At 46.8% G+C, this 16,299-nt stretch overlaps 2 protein-coding genes across 2 annotated transcripts in view; both read left to right on the top strand.

Moving 5' to 3' along the window:
- The first annotated feature begins 231 nt into the window (after positions 1 to 231).
- Positions 232 to 1,296, top strand: PRR18 (proline rich 18). Its single transcript, XM_074537378.1, has one exon. It carries the CDS (start codon positions 345 to 347, stop codon positions 1,155 to 1,157), a length of 813 nt encoding a protein of 270 aa, XP_074393479.1. The 5' UTR covers positions 232 to 344; the 3' UTR covers positions 1,158 to 1,296.
- Positions 1,297 to 1,457: 161 nt separating this feature from the next.
- LOC102072471 (uncharacterized) overlaps positions 1,458 to 16,299 on the top strand; it is a 67,396-nt gene continuing 52,554 nt past the window's right edge. The window contains exons 1-2 of the mRNA XM_074537379.1: positions 1,458 to 2,226; positions 4,792 to 5,024. The gene's annotated coding sequence lies outside the window, so the exon portion shown is untranslated. The remainder of the gene's footprint in view (positions 2,227 to 4,791; positions 5,025 to 16,299) is intronic.

Below are 16,299 nucleotides of genomic sequence, written 5' to 3'. Positions count from 1 at the left end.
GACTTGGGGAGAAATTTAGAGCCTTTTTGCCCTCGGGGCGTGAGCCCTGCCATCCACTTCTTTATTTCGGCTCTGCTGTAGAGCGGGCGGGAGAGGACTGGGAAAAGGCGCCGGAGTAGCGCCGCACGGAGCCCGACCAGTGCGGCTCGTTCGGGAGCGCGGCCAGTGCCGGCACGACCCCCGTCCCCGCCCGCACGCCCACCCCGCGCTGGGGAAGGGTGTTCCCGGGGCGGGCGAAGGGCGGGAAGGGGGACGGGTTATCGAGAGGGAAAATCGGCGGCTGTCGGCGCAGAGCGAGCTCGCATTCCGCGCCGGCAGCTCGGGCTCCTCGTCCGCCCGTGGCCATGGGGCTCCAGCCCCGGCGCGCCGCGGGGCCCTGCCCGCCCGCGGGAAGGAGCGCCGCCCTGCCCGGAGCGCGCTCCTCTCCTCCCTGGGCCCGCAGCGACGAGCCGGAGGGAACTCCCGGGCGGCCCGCCGCGCTGCCGCCCCTGCTGCCGGCCATCCTGCCGACCCCCTCCGCTTCCCCCGCTGCCGCCCGGGCGCAGCCCAAGAAGCCGCCGGCGGCCGCCTCGGCCCCCAAGAAAGCAGCACCTCGGCCCGCAGAGGAGAAGGCAGCGAGGAAAGCGCGGGGGGCGCCCCCGGAGCGGCCGGGCCCCCTTTCCAGCTCCTGGCCCTGCTCCTCCCTGCAGCGGCCGCCTCCGCGGAGACCGCCGGCCGAGCGGGCGGCGCGGCCCCAGCCCACCCCGCCGCAGCCGCGGGGCCGCCCGGGGGTGCCGGGGGCGGGCAGCCGCTCCTGCGAGAGCCTCGGCGGGGCGCCGGGCGAGGCGGCGGGGCGCTTCTCGCTGAGCCTGCCCCCGGAGGCCATCCGGGTGCTGCAGCGCCGCAGCCTGGAGCGGCAGCGGGGGCAGCCCGCACCCTCTCCCGCCGGCAGAGCCGCCCCGGCCCGGCGCGGCGACCTGCGCGCTCTGCTGAAGGTTTCGCTGCTCAACGACCGGCACCGCTACGACGACGAGGAGTACGAGGAGGAGGAGGCGGGGGCCGCCGCGGACGAGGGGCTGGTGCGGAAATGCACCGAGTGGCTGCGCGGCGTGGAGAGCGCGGCCGAGCGCGACCACCCCGAGCGGCTGGAGACGCTGCCGCACCTGGGCACCCTCTGAGCCCCGCCGGGACCGGGGAGCGGCGCGGCCGGCGGGGGCCGCCCGAGCGGTCGGACCGGGGGGAGCTGGGGCCGCCATCCGCGATGTCGTGTTCCGTGTTGTGTTGTCGGCGCCCTGGCAGCGCGGGCGGGTGGCGGCAGGGGCCGGGCAGCGGAGCCCCTGGCCCGGAGCCGATCCTCGGGGCGCCGCCGCCGCCGGGGCGAGGGACAAAGGAGCGGCGCCGGCCCCCGCCCGCCGGTGCCCGGGTGCTGGGAGGGAGGGCACCGGCTGTGGCCGTCCTGCCTCCACCCTCGCGGGTTTTTTAAAGATTTCTGACTACTTTATAAAATGTGCGTAATGGTTTTGTATATTTGTACATAAAAGTTCATTTTTATTTATTTGAATAAAGGACTCTTGTGTTGCGGTAGCCTTCGCGCCTTGGTGGCTTGGCGTTGGGCTGCCCCAGCCTGGCGGTACCCGCTGTCTCGGTGTCCCTAAGGTAAGGATGGCGGGCTGGTCGCCCCGTGCCCTTCCCACGTTTGCTCCTCGGAAGAGCCGCTGGCAGCTCGGCTCCAGGGATAACGCAGAGCCGCGGATCCGGCGCGGCGGCGGAGGCAGGGACCGAGCAGGCGGGGGCGAGCCCGGCGCTGCTGGGGCAGATGGCAGCAGCTCCGCTCCCGGGGAGAGGCAGGGACCGCGGGAGGAGGATGGGGAGGTGCGGGCGGCCGCGGCGTGGGCAGAGCTCCGGTTCCCTGCGCCGGCGAACCGGAGAGGAGCGGCTGGGGTTGTGCATGGACTTGGCCATTTCATCCCCTCCCAGACAGTAATTCAGATGCATCCGACCTTTCGAGCCGCTGCCAATGTACGAGGTGGAATAGGAAGGAAGGAGGGAGGGAGGGAGAGAGGGAGGGAGCACAGAGGCAGCATCCTTTGTCAGCGTCCCTCGGCTTCCCATCCCTGGAGGCCACTGCAACCTTCCCCCCTCCGGGCTATGGCCATGCCTGGTGCTCTTCCGAGCTCTGTGTGTTGGGAGAGGCGAGGAGGGGGCTGGGAAGCCAAATGTACAGAAATTATGGGCGGAAAGGGAAGGGTAAGTCTTTACCAGGCTTACAGTGTCTCGGCCACCTACTGTTGCTCTTTTATTGTTGTTCTCCAGCTTCCCAGAACAACAGTCAGACCTGAGCATTTACTTTGATTCTATAAGTATTTTGCAAATGAATGTTTGAACATATGGGAACACGTTCAGCTGAATTTATTTAGCGGAGTAAAACAAAGTTTAGTGCCACAAATTGGGTATTATAAATTTCACTAAGACATCAGTTATTTACAGCAAATGAATGTCTGTGCTGACTTCCATTAAATCATGTCAGATAAACCTTTCTGTTGTGCAACATTAGTTGCACAATGTAGCCATGTGCTGCATTTTGTTTTGCTCCATGTTTGTTCAAGCACTTTTTTCTTTTTTTCCACCTGAAACTTAAGGAATGACTGATGAGATGGTTTGAGAAAATAAATACTTATTAAATGCATTGATACTGCCATTAAAAAAAAATGAACCAATATAAGGCAATTGTGAAATAGCTATGTTCAAAGGGCAGAGACAAAAGCATGGGCATGAAAATTTATGGAGACTAATTCTATTTCATTTAAGCAAATGTAGAGTCATTTGTAGTGATAGCTATGAAACACATGCATTTTCATATCATTTTAGTTGAGTTTGCATGTAGTTCTGTCATGTTACCAGTCTTCATTAACATCTCCAAGTCAATCTGCCTCAACAATTGCAAATTTCATGTCAAATTTAATACATGCTGGATTGATGTCAGAACCACTTTTTGTTGTCGTTTTTCCCTCTTCTAACAATGATGGAAATGCTAGTAGTTGAGCTATTAGCTGAGTTTTCCTTTTGTTTCACTTTTGGGAATGTGAGTTTATAAATGAGCATCCTGGACTCCTAATGTTGTTCCTTAAACTGCTCCATGGTTTCATATTAACTCCAATCAATATCCCCAGTTGCAATGAAATGTGATTCACTCATTAAGGACTGAAGTATGTTAAGCCTACTTGTGAGGCTGAAAGCTGCTTTGTTCAGAATCTGAAGTGTGGCAAAAAATTCAATAAATTTGAATGCACAGCTGCACAAATGCAGTGTGAACTGGGGGTAAGAGGGGCTGGAACTGAAGGGCTGCCAGCTCTGAAAAAGAAAGAACCTGCTCCTAGAATGAAGAATTTGAGAACTGATCACTCTTCCTTTCCTTGATGAGGGGGCAAAAACCTTATGAAGTGTTGAGAACCAAAGCTCCCTATCCCACTGATCCCCAGTCAGCCTCAGCCTTCCTCCATCTCTCACACACATGGGTTCAGGACAGGCTGTGGTTGGCATGACTGGAAAATTCAAGTGGGATACTGTGAAACAGCACCTGTTCTGCCCCTCTGCTGCACTGTGCTCAGTCAGGGTGAGAGAGCTTTCCCTGGACACATAAGGACACTGCCAGCTCCCCCCAGTTCTCAGCCCATGGAGCTGCAGCCCAGTGTAAGTATTGCTGTAAGAACCCTTCTGCTTCTGTACTGGTGAGCAGACCAGGTGTCTTCAGGAACACTTTTCAGGTGGCACAGGTCTGATTTTGTCATAAGGACCAAGAAGCAGCCTGGAACTCGCTACATCTGCTTTTTAGCATTTGTATATTAGCCATCTTCAAATTGCCTCAGCCTAAGCCTCCCACTCATAACCCTTTTAGCTGTTGGGAGTTAGGAGCAGCTGGTGCTGTGAACGCTTAAAATAATCAATAATTCCTTTGGGGTAGATAGCTTCTTCCTCCAAACATATCAGCATGATTTACAGTGGAAAAACACCCCAAAACAACACTTATTCTGGGTATTTTTTTTAAGGTAGCTAATAAATAGTATTGCCTTCCTGCTGCTCCTGAGCAAGGCTGAGAGGCCAGACACAGGTGAAGCCCTTGTTTTTCTAACTCAACAACCTCAGCCCTGTGCATTGCTGAGTTCGCTCTTGGGTTCTAGTCCAACTCTCAGCTTTCTCACTTCACTGATACAATAGGTACCTTTTTTTTCAATTTCAAAGCTAAGGGGGAGCATGCCCAGCTTTTTGCCCAGCTTTTATTTTCTTTTGCGATCTTCCTCACCAGCATGCTTGTGAGGCCCTGACAAGCAGTATTCCCTGAGCTGTTGTCAAACATCTCCATTATCTCACGCCATTTCCAGCTGTGCCTAAGGGATCTCACACACAGCTGAGTGAGGGCATCAGTCTGGGGGCTGCTGTCCTGAGAGGACCAGTGGTGGTGTCTGTCTCGACCACAACTGTCCTTTTGGTTGGGGGGGCTCATTCCTTGGTTTTGTGGGTGTTTTTTTGTGAGGTAAAGGCACATTCTGTTTTTTTCTTAAGAAAAGCCTCTTCCCATTGATGGTTTTGTGAAGAGAGGAAGAGATTTCTGCAAAGTTTTGGCTATGGCATGGCACTTTGTGGAAGAGTAGTCACCATCATTTTGCAATGACCAGGTGTGGCAGTGTGTGAGCTCCTGGCTGGCACTGCTGCAAGGAAGGGAGCCCAAAGCAGTGCCCAGTCACTACCAGAACCAAATGTTACTGCCGTTCATTGCCTTCAAGAAAGATGTGAATGTTTCTTTTCCCTTCCCAGGGAGGAAAATCTCCAGCAACAGTCTCTGGAAGTAGTGCTGGCAATTTGGTATTCACAGGTGCTCTTGCTTCTTCTGAGAGCATGGGGAAAATGCTGTGAGCCTCAGTGAATGAATGCCTGCAGCTGATGGGCCTAGCCTGGATCTCACCCTGCTGCAGCACCAAGCCAGCACATGGATGGGCTAAGCGTTAGGAGCCACTTCCAGAGAGAGGAGCTGGCGCCCAGTGACAACAGTAAGTTGAGGATATAGGATATTGATTATGGGATGACATCTTTTAGTCCTTTTAAATTTTATTTAAGGAGTGTTACAGGTTATGTTTAAATTACATTCTTTTAGAGCAATGTTTTTTCCCTTTCTTTACAAAATAAAATGAGGTATTGAGAGTTCTAGAATGGCTTAAAGATTTCTTGGTTTGTTTTTATTTTTTATAAAATTAGAAATATAAAAAAAACATGCAGTCTGTGTTTTGCAGTCAGCTGTCTTGAGTGTCCTGGTTTTGGTTGAGATAGAGTTATTTTCTTCTCAGTGCTGTGTTTTGATTCAGCATGAGAATAATGTTGATAACACACTTATTGGTTTTTGCTAAGTTGTGTTCATCCTAAGTCAAGGATTATTTTTGTGTCTTATGTTGTGCCAGTGAGGAGACACACAAAAGGAAAACTGGGAAGGGACATTGCTGGGAGCAGTGACCCAAACGGGCCAAAGGGATGTTTTCATACCCTAAAACATCATGCCCAGTATATAACTGGGGGAGTTACCTGGAAGGAGAGTGGATCTGGGTTTGGGGATGGAGTCTGGCATCGGTCAGTGGGTGTGAGCAATTGCATGGTGCATCACTTGTTTGGTTTGGTTTGGTTTTGTTACCATTATTGCTATATTTTTTAAATTAAAAAAAAAGTTAGTTATTTAACTCTTCCTATATCAACCTACAAGTTCTGCTGTTGGTTGTCCTCCCTACTGCACTGGTGGGTGAGTGGCTGTTGTGGTGCTTAATTGCCAGCTGCAGGACAGTGACAATAGGCCATTCTTGTTGTGAGGGCTCACATTCTGGGTGGAAGTGCTAGGTGTGATAAAAACTCTAAGAATTACTTCTATGCCAAAGAAGAATTACTTCTACCAAATTAGTTTTGCCTTTTAGATAAATGAACTCTTCAGAGATGGTCAACTGATGTTCAACTCTCAGCATTCTGACTAACAGGAATGTAATGCTTCCATTATTTTTCATGTTGCCATCACAGTTCTGAGTGCTGGTAGAAGCTGAATTTTGAACGAAAAGGAAAGAAAGGTTCCTAAGCAAACATAAAAATAAATTAGCACTGAAGCTGTTACCTTCTTATCAATTAGCAAAGGAGAGAGCAAATTATAGTAAATTCTGGTATTCCAAATCCACCAGCATAGTGCCAGCAGCCAGGCAGGTGCGTCACACAGTGAGGGGCTGGGGAATGAATCACAGCGCTCACTTTGCCAGGGAGTTTTCAGAATAGCAAAACCCGAGTGGGAACAGCGCTAAGCGACCGAACTCCAAATGCTTTAGATTAAAACGAGCAGAGGCTGTTTAGGACTAGGACAGAAATAGGAGCAAATAAAAGCAAAATTCTGCAGAAGAGGCTCTGGGTGCGTGAAGCACCTGAGAGCAATTGCAAACGCAAAAGGTAAGTCTCAGTAAGAACCCGTGGCTTTAATTTTCTCTCTGGTTTTTCTTTTGCGAGTAGTTTCTACAATCCATGTAGTAATTACGGCTCTGTTCTCTGAAAGTGTTTTGCTTACTGCCTAGTATGTGAAGATCCTAGCAGAGATCCAGCCATCTTAATAGATGCTGATATAATACAGTCCTCCCTGTGTTTTTCTCCTGCAGCAACCACTGTTATAACTTCTCATGAAGTTCCTGAGTGAGCTAAACCTCCCTCCCCTTCTCACCCTCACCCCCAAAGTGCAAAGTTTCAAAGCAAACAGAAAAAGAGCCACCAGTTAAATAAACGTTCTGGTGAGGCTGTTGTGTGGGGCCAGGTGTCACTGGGATTTATTCTTTTACCACCATGTGAAGTGCTGAAGAGATCTTGAGAGTAAATTTAAAGCCCCTGACCAAGTGGTCTGTCTTAGACGTCCACGTGCCTCCCCCATATCAGTTTGCAATGCTTGAAATCTCTTCTTGGGACAGGCACAAGCACTCTGCACAACCACCATTCAACAGGAACGCTGATGCCCTGGTGTCAAGCCCTTGTTAGGAGGATATTTTGTACTCCTCACTCCATTCAACCATGGGGTCTATGGAAAATGGATATTTTTCAATTCACAATGGTCACTGACCTTCTTTAGCTTTGAGGAAAGTGTGTGTAGACTTCACTCAGGTCATTTTAGGGTAGAAATAATTTGGCTTGGCAATTGTATCTGAAGGATAATGCACAAGATGTCCTTAGCAAGCGATTCCTTTAAATTACAAGTACATGGAAAACATTAATCTATTTTTTTCCATCCCATGGCTTCTTATTCTTTTCCCAGTGAGGCTACAAAAAGATTCTGTCAAAATGGAAGATAGTCTGACCCAGATACTCTTAACAATCACCATGATATCTTAATTTAAACTGGCAATATTGCAGGGTGCAATTACTGTGAAACAGCAAATATTGAACTTGTATTGATGCTTACAATGCCTTTTGGGCTGGTTTTTGGTTCCTGGCATGTTGGGAAAGTTTACTGTGCAATATAACTTATCTGATATTCACACGCCTATTGGTAACTTTGTTATGGGTCGTACTGACAGTTTACTGCTGGGATGTCTTCTTTTTTCTTTTTCTGCAGTTCTTATGGAATATGTGCTGCTATATTGCTTCTCTCAGGTGGCTGAGACAAAATCTTGCAATTTGTTGAATATGCAAGTTAGGTCCAAGAGTTTAATGAAATTTCTGAAAGATTAAACCAATGGCCTATTTGCTTAAGTGGTAATCAGAAATTTCTACCTCCACTGGCAAGATATTTTTAAAATTCTGAAAGCCAGAGGAACATACATTGAAAATGTGTAGCTGTCAAAACTATAGGCTGGGACAGAGAAGAAAGAGAAAAATGGGCTGTCTGGGGCAGTACTGAAGTGTCAGTGGAACCATGGATCACAAAAAGTTATCTGCTAAGCAATGCTTTCACAACTGGAGTGTATCATGTTAGAAATCCTAAACATACATTTCTTGCATTTGAAGAGTTGATTTTTTAAGGGAAATTGTTCAATGATTTTCCTTTTTTTTAAAATTTTTGATTAATCTGAAAAGAAATTTGAAGGCAATAGCTGCACCCTAACCTCTGGTGGATGAATTCAGAGGGTAAGCAGAACAAAAGGAGCTCAGCGAGCTGGCTGTGGCCCCCCTGTGCCACCAGTGGCTGATCCCCAGCTGTGGCAAAGCTCCTGCCTTGGCTCAGCCCACTGAGCTGCTTAACATGCATGTCTCCCAAACCATCCCAGCCCGGGAGCTGCCAACCTTCCCTCATCGTTTGCTTGGCTGGAGCAGCCAGGGAGAGCCCCCACAAGGGGCGGAGTCAAGGGATGCAAATGAGATGTTTTGCTATAAGCCTTGAGGGGAGTTAGGGCGGGGGGCTTAAACCATTGCTGGTTAGAGACAAATGAATAGAGATGAGGTGGTGTTTGTAGTCATGCAGGAGCCTGTTTTTGTTACCTCTTGGATGGGGTCACATGAGGAATGGGATTTCCTTGCATCTGACACAGACAAATGTGTCTCCATTGACTGGTTTGGTTGTTTTCAGGGAAACAGCCAGTTGTGTGAGTGATCCTTGCCTGGGTACAGCTAAAGAGCAAAGGGGCTCAGCTTCGCGTGAGAAGCAAGCAGAATGGGTCACTAAGCCTTCTTTTTTTATTTTTTTCAAGAAAAAAAGAGAAAACATTTACAAAGCATATCTGAAGGTCTTTGGCGTTTATATCTCATTCATAGACCTGTAATTTATCCTCAGTTAATATAACAACAAAAAAAATTACCACTGTTTTGATTCTCTGAATGGTTTACCATCCCTCTTTGTGGCTGTTTTGTTCAAAAATAAAGGAGGGGAGGGGAGAAGTGAGCATATTGTAGGTACAAAGGGAGAAGATAAAAGCATCAGCCTGTTTCTGTACCTCCTATGTAATATTGCCATAGTAACGAGGAGCTGGCTGTGGCTGTTCATCACTGAAAGCTGAGGTAAAGCAGACACTCTTCTTATTCAAAGGAATATTAGTAAAATACAGTTTTTTAAGGTGCCAATAAAGAATTAGGAAAAAATTATCTGCCTTACATAGCACACTCTGAAAGCTAATAATAAAGTGCCTCTTTGAAAGAAGACAGGGCAATTAAGGCATTTAGCAAACATCTATAATGCTGTAAATCAGAGCCTTTTATCTTCCACACAAAGCCATGCTGAGGTGTGATGTGCAGTCACAGATGATATATTTTGACATGAAATGTGCATGAGATGAGCAGCTCTCCTCTCTTCTGCCTAATACATTTCTGGCATGGCAGCTGGCTGTGGCCATTGCCAAATATTTGTACTGCAGCATTGACTGGCCATGCTCTAATTCAGATTAAAGTGGGTAAAGTGATTTATGTATTTAGAACTGCATGATGTCTCCTAGATCCTGGTACTATTTTTTAACCATTAAGCCAGTTCAAGAGAGAATTAAATTATGTTTCAGGTGTGTGCATCAAAAATACCTCTATTTTTGAAATTCCAGAGAAAAGAGGAATAGTTCAATTGCTCTTGGGAAAAATTTGTGAATGATAAAAATGTGTGGTGATTTTGGTGCACAATTGTTAACATAACTTACTGTTACTACTGCAACTTCTCTGTGATTTACAGCAAGAATTTGACATTTAAGTTGTTGCACTTTTGTGTCCAATATCAGCCTATTTTCCCCTAAGTCTTCTGTATTTGATCAAATGACAGCTTTAACAGGATGTTTTACCCTGCACACACTCTCAAAGGTCTTATTAAATTGCAAGTTGCAGGTTCTGGTTTTCTTTTCTGAAGGCTTTTTCAGTCTGAAGCACGTTTAAAATGAGGGCTTGAAACATGGAGCAGAGGTTTGCTAGCAGCCACGGCTGCCTTCTGGGATCAGGAGGTCAGAGGGGGCTGCAGGAACAGATTTTCCTACAGCACCAGTGTTCCCTGCCAGCCTCTCATTCATGCCTCTGGTCAGGGTTACAACAAGGACAAGAGCTCAAGGCAACAGCTCTGGGCAAAGTGATCTGAGCTCAGATGCCTGGGAAAACGATGCAGATTCAGGTCAGAGCCAGGCTGAAGGGATGGAAAGACTCAGCCAGGAGGAGCAATAGCTGGAGGCTGTCCCTGCAGGAGCTTGCAGAAGAGGAGACTGAGCTGAGCATGCTGGCAAATCCCTGTGAAATGCCAAGGAAATGGATGTCCCAGCTCTTGCCATGATGGACTCAGGTAGCAGGTGACAAACTGGTTCCACAGACAGAGCCACTTTATTCACTCAGCTCTGTGCTGGCAGGAGGAAGCTGGCATTCACTATTTCCTCTTTGGGAAAAGCACATGGGAATGTCACAGACAGCTGCACACCATGGCTGTGAGGCCATTCACACTGAAGTTAGGTATGAACTAGTTCATTTACCCCCCTTATTATATGCTCATACAGCCTTTTTAAAAGTGATTTCAGCATCACTTACTGCTCAGGCTTTGCTCTTCCTTGTGCAGCCTGGTTGCATTTCTAGAAGTTTGTTTTGCTGTGCTGTGATGGGTTTTGTGACAGCTCCCTGCAGTGGCCATCAGAAAATGCCAGAACCTGCCTAATTATGCAGCCTGTTGGGCTGCACATTGACATGTTCTGGTTGATGTTGCCTGGTAAAAGGCTGGCAAACCTGAGCTTTCACCTTCTGAGCATACTAATGGGGTCTTTCTTGTGTTTTGTCTGCCAGGAAGCCTGTGTGTGGGAAAGGGAGCAAATAGAGATCATGTAACTTGGTCTCTTTCCACAGTTTGCCTGAATGGTGTTTTTATTGCTTGGCCATGGGTAGTAAACACGTTTTTGTTTTCTGTGAAACTCTGTCCTATCTGACTTGTGGAGTTCCACTTCCAAAAACAGTTCTTAGGGTTTCAAGGGCAGCTTTGTGTGTGTGAGAAACTGTGTTCATGAAGGAGGTAGGAAACAAGGATTTGGAAGACGGAAAATTTCTTTGTGGATTACTGTTTCTTGACAGACTACTGTAGTTAAAATAAAAAGCTGATAGTTTTAGGAATAAATAAAGTGCAGGATTCTTCTTTACCTGGTTCATGTTCTTGTCTTAGGGAAGAATTATTGCATTGTGGGCATCCTCTTTGCCTTGTCTAGTAAGCTCAGAAGAGAAGTTTGAATTCTCCCTCGGTGTCATCAACAGCCTGGTTGTGTTTATGTTGCTCTCCTGGAAGGTGAGGGGCTGTGGGTGTGAACTCCTTCATACAGAGGGTGTGAGGGCAGTGACCACCACTAGCATGCTACACAAAGTTTGCCATTTGGTAGGAGAATTTTCACCCTCAGAGAGATGGCAGTGAAATGTTTCTGCTTGTAAAAGAACGCAGTTCTTATAGATAGTGACAAATTAATAGCTAATTCACTGCAAAAATGTTGAATGCAACATCTGAGTGCAGATTTAAGAAACATTTTTCTTGGGTACTTCTCTGTTACTTTAGGGGTTTTAAAATTATTTCCTCCCCACCTCTGCAGCCAGGGTATGAAAAAAGTCAGTGCTCCTGTGAGAGGGCAGAGCTTCAGCCCTTAAGCCCCAGGCTCTGCTGGATTTTGGTGTCTGGCTTGGACTGGTGAATGCTGTTCTGTGAGCTGAATACCTCAGCAGGATGGGGCAGTGCCAAGTAATGCCTCACTGCAGCTACATCCCTCCTCTGGCTGCTGTGGCTTCAGGCCCTTGTCTTAGTTCCTATGTGTTGTGATGGGGGTGCTTTTCCACAACAAAAACCTTTTTGTGTGGGAGGAAAAGATAAAGGGCTGAGGTTGGGACTATAATGTGTGCTCTCTGTGGGCCTTTTTAAAAATTCTTTAGCTAAAGTAGACAATGCATAATCTAACTGAAGGATGAAGGAATGTTGACACAAGAGGTGTGGGTTCAACAACACAGTGTCTCATGTACAGCCAGCAATTAATCCAACAAGTGAATGGCTGGCTGAGGCCATTAGCAGACTGGCAGATTTGGACTTGGGTTTATTAGTACATGTGCAGTGACTTCTCAGCAGTTGTGTTCACTTGGAGTGAGATTTGGGTCACACATAAAGGAACACAGGTATGCCAACATGGACCCTTGTGGGTCCCTTCCAACTCAGCATATTCTGTGATATGTCTTCTATATGACATTCTTCTGCTGAATACTTTTTCTGCTTTTCTTTGTGTATATGCTGCACACTGTAACTCACTCTTGTGTGAGGCCAATCTTGTATAACTCATGTCCTTCCTTTTCTTTTCTTTCAGCAACCTGATTTATTCCTGATTTATTCCTCACCTTTCTCAAGGCTGAATTACCCCTGACAGGTGCTGCAGGAGGGATGGAAACTCGTGGTACAAGATATACTGCATACAAAGCCTTAAGCTGTGCAAGTGGAGAGTTGCATGAACTTAAATGGAGTCTTAAGTGTCTTGAATCAAAAAGTTTTCCCATGGTAGTTTAATTACTTCTTTGTTTCTTCCTGCACTTTTGCTGTGCTACCTTCAAGCCCATTTGAGGTTGGATCAGAAATACATTTCAGACCTGTGCTGGCAGGGAAGAGGTGAACAGCCACTGACCCACAACAATGCCTCTTGACCTTGGCTTATTTATCTTTATTTATCTGTCTGTTCTGTGTGTTCACTCTAGCCAGAGCTGTGAGCTCAGCTCCAGAGAGCTCACTGAATTCTCTCAGAGTGGTGCTGCTCTCTGTGGAAAAAGGCAAATGGGGTGTCACCAGGGAGATGCTGCAAGATGGGGAGGGGGAGGGGGAGATGGAAAAATAAGGTTGACGTGAAGAGGAGTAGACAGGAGCTTAGGGACATGGCACAACAACAAAATACCTCAGTCTGTGGCATGGTTCCATTTCTCTCTTATAAATCTTGCAGTGCAGACACAATTCTCAGTAGCATCATCTTGCCTCTAGAGAACAGGAGCACCTGCACCATCTGTCAGCCTGGTCCTGTCTGAGGCAGGAGGTCCCTGTGCTGTTTGCTGGTACCTCGCCTGTACATTCATCTCAAACCACTGCACAATCAGTGCTTGTCCCCTGCTGCTTTTGACAGAACTGGAAAGGTTTGATTCACTTCTCTGCTCAGGATCCCTCAAAGGTTGGATTTGAAAATGAGAGGAGAACTGGCATGGGTGGAATTACTGCTGCTGAATTAAAGTTTATCTCTTTAGCCCTCTCACTTACAAAACACCGTCAGTGCCATAAGGCAGCATTGCTTTGGCTCTTTGCCCCAGGCTGTGCTGCTGCCTCAGACTTGCAGGGTGAGGGCTGTGAGGTGATGCCAAGGGCTGCCTTCCACCCTTCTCCACACTGTGAGTGCCTGCAGGCCTTTCTGCAGGGTAGGAGCCACCAGGATTATTCATGCTTCCTCCTGTCCTTGGTAGCAAAGGATTACCTGCAATGAAAGTGGGATTCTTCCCACTGCAAGCAATGTGGCTCCTGAGTAGTGCTTTGCTGTTTAACCAGAGAGATGGATTTTGCAAATAAGCTGGAGGAGGAAGTAGTGGCACATTATGCTTATGTTTTTGTGATTTGTTTTTTGTTGTTTTCCTTTAACAAAACCAAGCTTCTTTTTATATGTCAGTCATTTTTATTGTACTGTCATTTTGTTTGTTGTCACATCTGTCTCATTTTGCTGCTTATTAGACACACATTAGATATTCAAAATCAATCACTGGCATTCTTGAGATTTCATAGCAACAAATTGTACTACAGAGAGAGAAAGAGGGAGGAGCAATGTTGTGCAGGAATAATGTCAGTAATGCCAGGTATTTCTGTGAGACGGCAACTATTTTCTTTGTAGTTGTCATTCTCTCGCAAACAAGGAAGGTGTGCTCAGACTTCATCTCCAACAGCACTTGTTAGGGGTGAGTGAATGTTTGTGTTAACTGTTCTGTGTTGCCTCTTCACCTCTGGGGAGGGAGATTGTGCCACCTCAGAAGCCTTGCTAAAAGCTTCTATGATTTGAACTGAGAGGATGCTTTCTGTGTGGTCTGTTTCTTGGAATGGCACTTAGAAACTCTGTGAGCCCAGAAAGGGATCAGGCTTAGTCAGGACTGGATGATGAGCAATTAATAGTTAGAATAAACAAACAAACAAAACAAAACAAAAACCCAAACAATATGCCACAGATAGAATATTCTAAATAACACAAGATTTTTCTGTATCTGGTATATCAATACTTTAGTTCCTCAAGCCAGCTCTGAGGTCACAGATCAGTGAAGGACAAAGAGATGATCTGTTTTATGCTCCTGCTTGCCTGGAATACTTGTTATTTCCTAAAGCTTAGAGAGGGTCTTTTCTCAGGTAGTACAGCTCCTCTAGAGTAGTCTAATTTTAGTCAGACATAAATGAAATATCTTTAAAGACTCTGTGGGGTTTTTTTGTTTGGGTTTTTTTTGGTCCATACTGATAAGAATTGCTTTGATTCTTTGATGTCCTAATAAAATCCTGTGTGTTTTTAAACGCGTGACAGACACTCAGCCAATTGACATAGTTTACTTGTTTTTATCAAACCTTTGAGCAAGTCCTGCATACCTGTGAGTCACCAGAGCTGTTGTTCTGCCCCAGGCCATCCCTCCAGGCCTCCAGCTGTTGTCCATGACCTGCAGCTCATGAGTTACAGCTGCCTACCTGGTATGGATGTCCCTGACACACTAATTGAAACACACATGGAACAAGAAACCTTGCATTTCAGCAGGATTTATAGGTTGTTTATGGCATCTTTGTGGTTTGCTGGTGCATGGGTTTTGGCCATCCAATTCTTTTCTGTGCAGCAGAAGACTGCATCTGCTGAATGTCAACTTGTCAGTAAGGATGCACAGCTTCCACTCCAGTTTACTGGAGATGTCTGAGAATGAGATGTTCTTGATATTTAGGTATGTGTAGTGTGGATAAGTGGGTTATGGCCAGCTATATTCTAGCTTCATCCATGGTTTGAATTATAGTTGGCAAAGACAACTCAAAGGTATCCATTGTCACGATTGCACAGCTTCTCCTTTGGCACCAATTTATCTTAGTACAGAATAACCACAGAAGGTGACTGGCAAAGATGGCAAACAGAGAGGATAAATGTCAAATCAGCATTCAGTGAGGAAGATGAAGAAGGTGTGATGAATCAAACCCTAATGGATCAGGTAATGCCACTATGGAAGGCTACCTGGTAACAGCAGTGAATTTCAGGACTTCTGATCAAGTAACCAGGAAATCATTCAGTTGCCCAAGGGCTGATACTCCCTTTTTAGTGCCCAGGTGCCAAGGCAGTTTCTATATTGGTGGAGCACCTTGGTTTAACTGGCAAGAGAATGGAATCTGGCATCAGTTGTGGTTACTCTACCATCATCTTTAATTATTGTATTTTTATTCTTTGTTTATGTCTGTGTAGGCAAGAGCCAAAATTGATTATATAGCCTAAAATGCTGAAGGCAATCTTCAAGTAACCTCCCATGTACTAAAGGAAACGAGATTTTTAGATGTGCTGTTTTGCTGTTACTGTGCTGCAGTGCCCATTGTTTTCATCAGCTAGCAGGGGAGAGTCTGCAGAGCAAGGCTGGAAAGGAGTTCCTTGGTCATTTTCAATATAGAGTATTCCCTTGTGCATCACATGAGAGTCCACCCTGGTTAACCTAGATATTAGAGGGGTGATATGGATGGTATTCAACAGTATTTATTTGCATTATGGCATACAAAAATATGTGTTATGTAAGAACACTCTTTTTAAAGAAGCTTTTGTAGTGATTGTTGTGAGATACTCTCAATATTTTCTTACAGCTCTAGTGTTTACTCCGTCAGGGTGCAGTTTGACACAGCTGGGTCACCGCTCATGCCTTGCTGACAACTGAAAGAGATTTGTTTTAACTTCAGGAACCACGGCGTCCCACGCAGGACAGTGAATGCAGCAGTGGACAGCTGTAGCTCTGCAGTGCCAGAGACTGTGCTTGTGCACAGCTGAAAGGACACCTTGTATTCCAACCTGTTAGCAGGGCCTGTCGGGATAGACAAGGGGTAATGGCTGCAAACTGAAGGAGGGTCAATTTAGGCTAGGTATAGAAGGAATTTTTTTTACAAAGAGGATGGTGAAACACTGGAACATGCTGCCCAGAGAAATGGTGGATGTCCCATCCCTGGGCACACTCCAGGTCAGGCTGGACAGAGCTCTGAGCAATCTGGGCTGGTTGAAGGATGTCCCTCCTCGCAGTGGGGTTGGATGAAGGGACCTTTAAAGGTCCTGCCCAACCCTGACGAGTTTATGATTCCACAATCCCGTCGCTAGTTAAATGCACTTTTCTTTCAGCAAGCCGGCTCCTGTG

The sequence above is a fragment of the Zonotrichia albicollis genome, chromosome 3 (assembly GCF_047830755.1).
Source record: "Zonotrichia albicollis isolate bZonAlb1 chromosome 3, bZonAlb1.hap1, whole genome shotgun sequence".
In the NCBI taxonomy this organism is placed as follows: Eukaryota; Metazoa; Chordata; class Aves; order Passeriformes; family Passerellidae; genus Zonotrichia; species Zonotrichia albicollis.
Note: the sequence above shows the minus strand (reverse complement) of the source record. Positions and strands in the feature narration are given on the sequence as shown.

Coding starts and splice junctions, on each gene's coding strand:
- PRR18 (XM_074537378.1), top strand. CDS start 345: ATGGGGCTCCAGCCCCGGCGCGCCGCGGGGCCCTGCCCGCCCGCGGGA.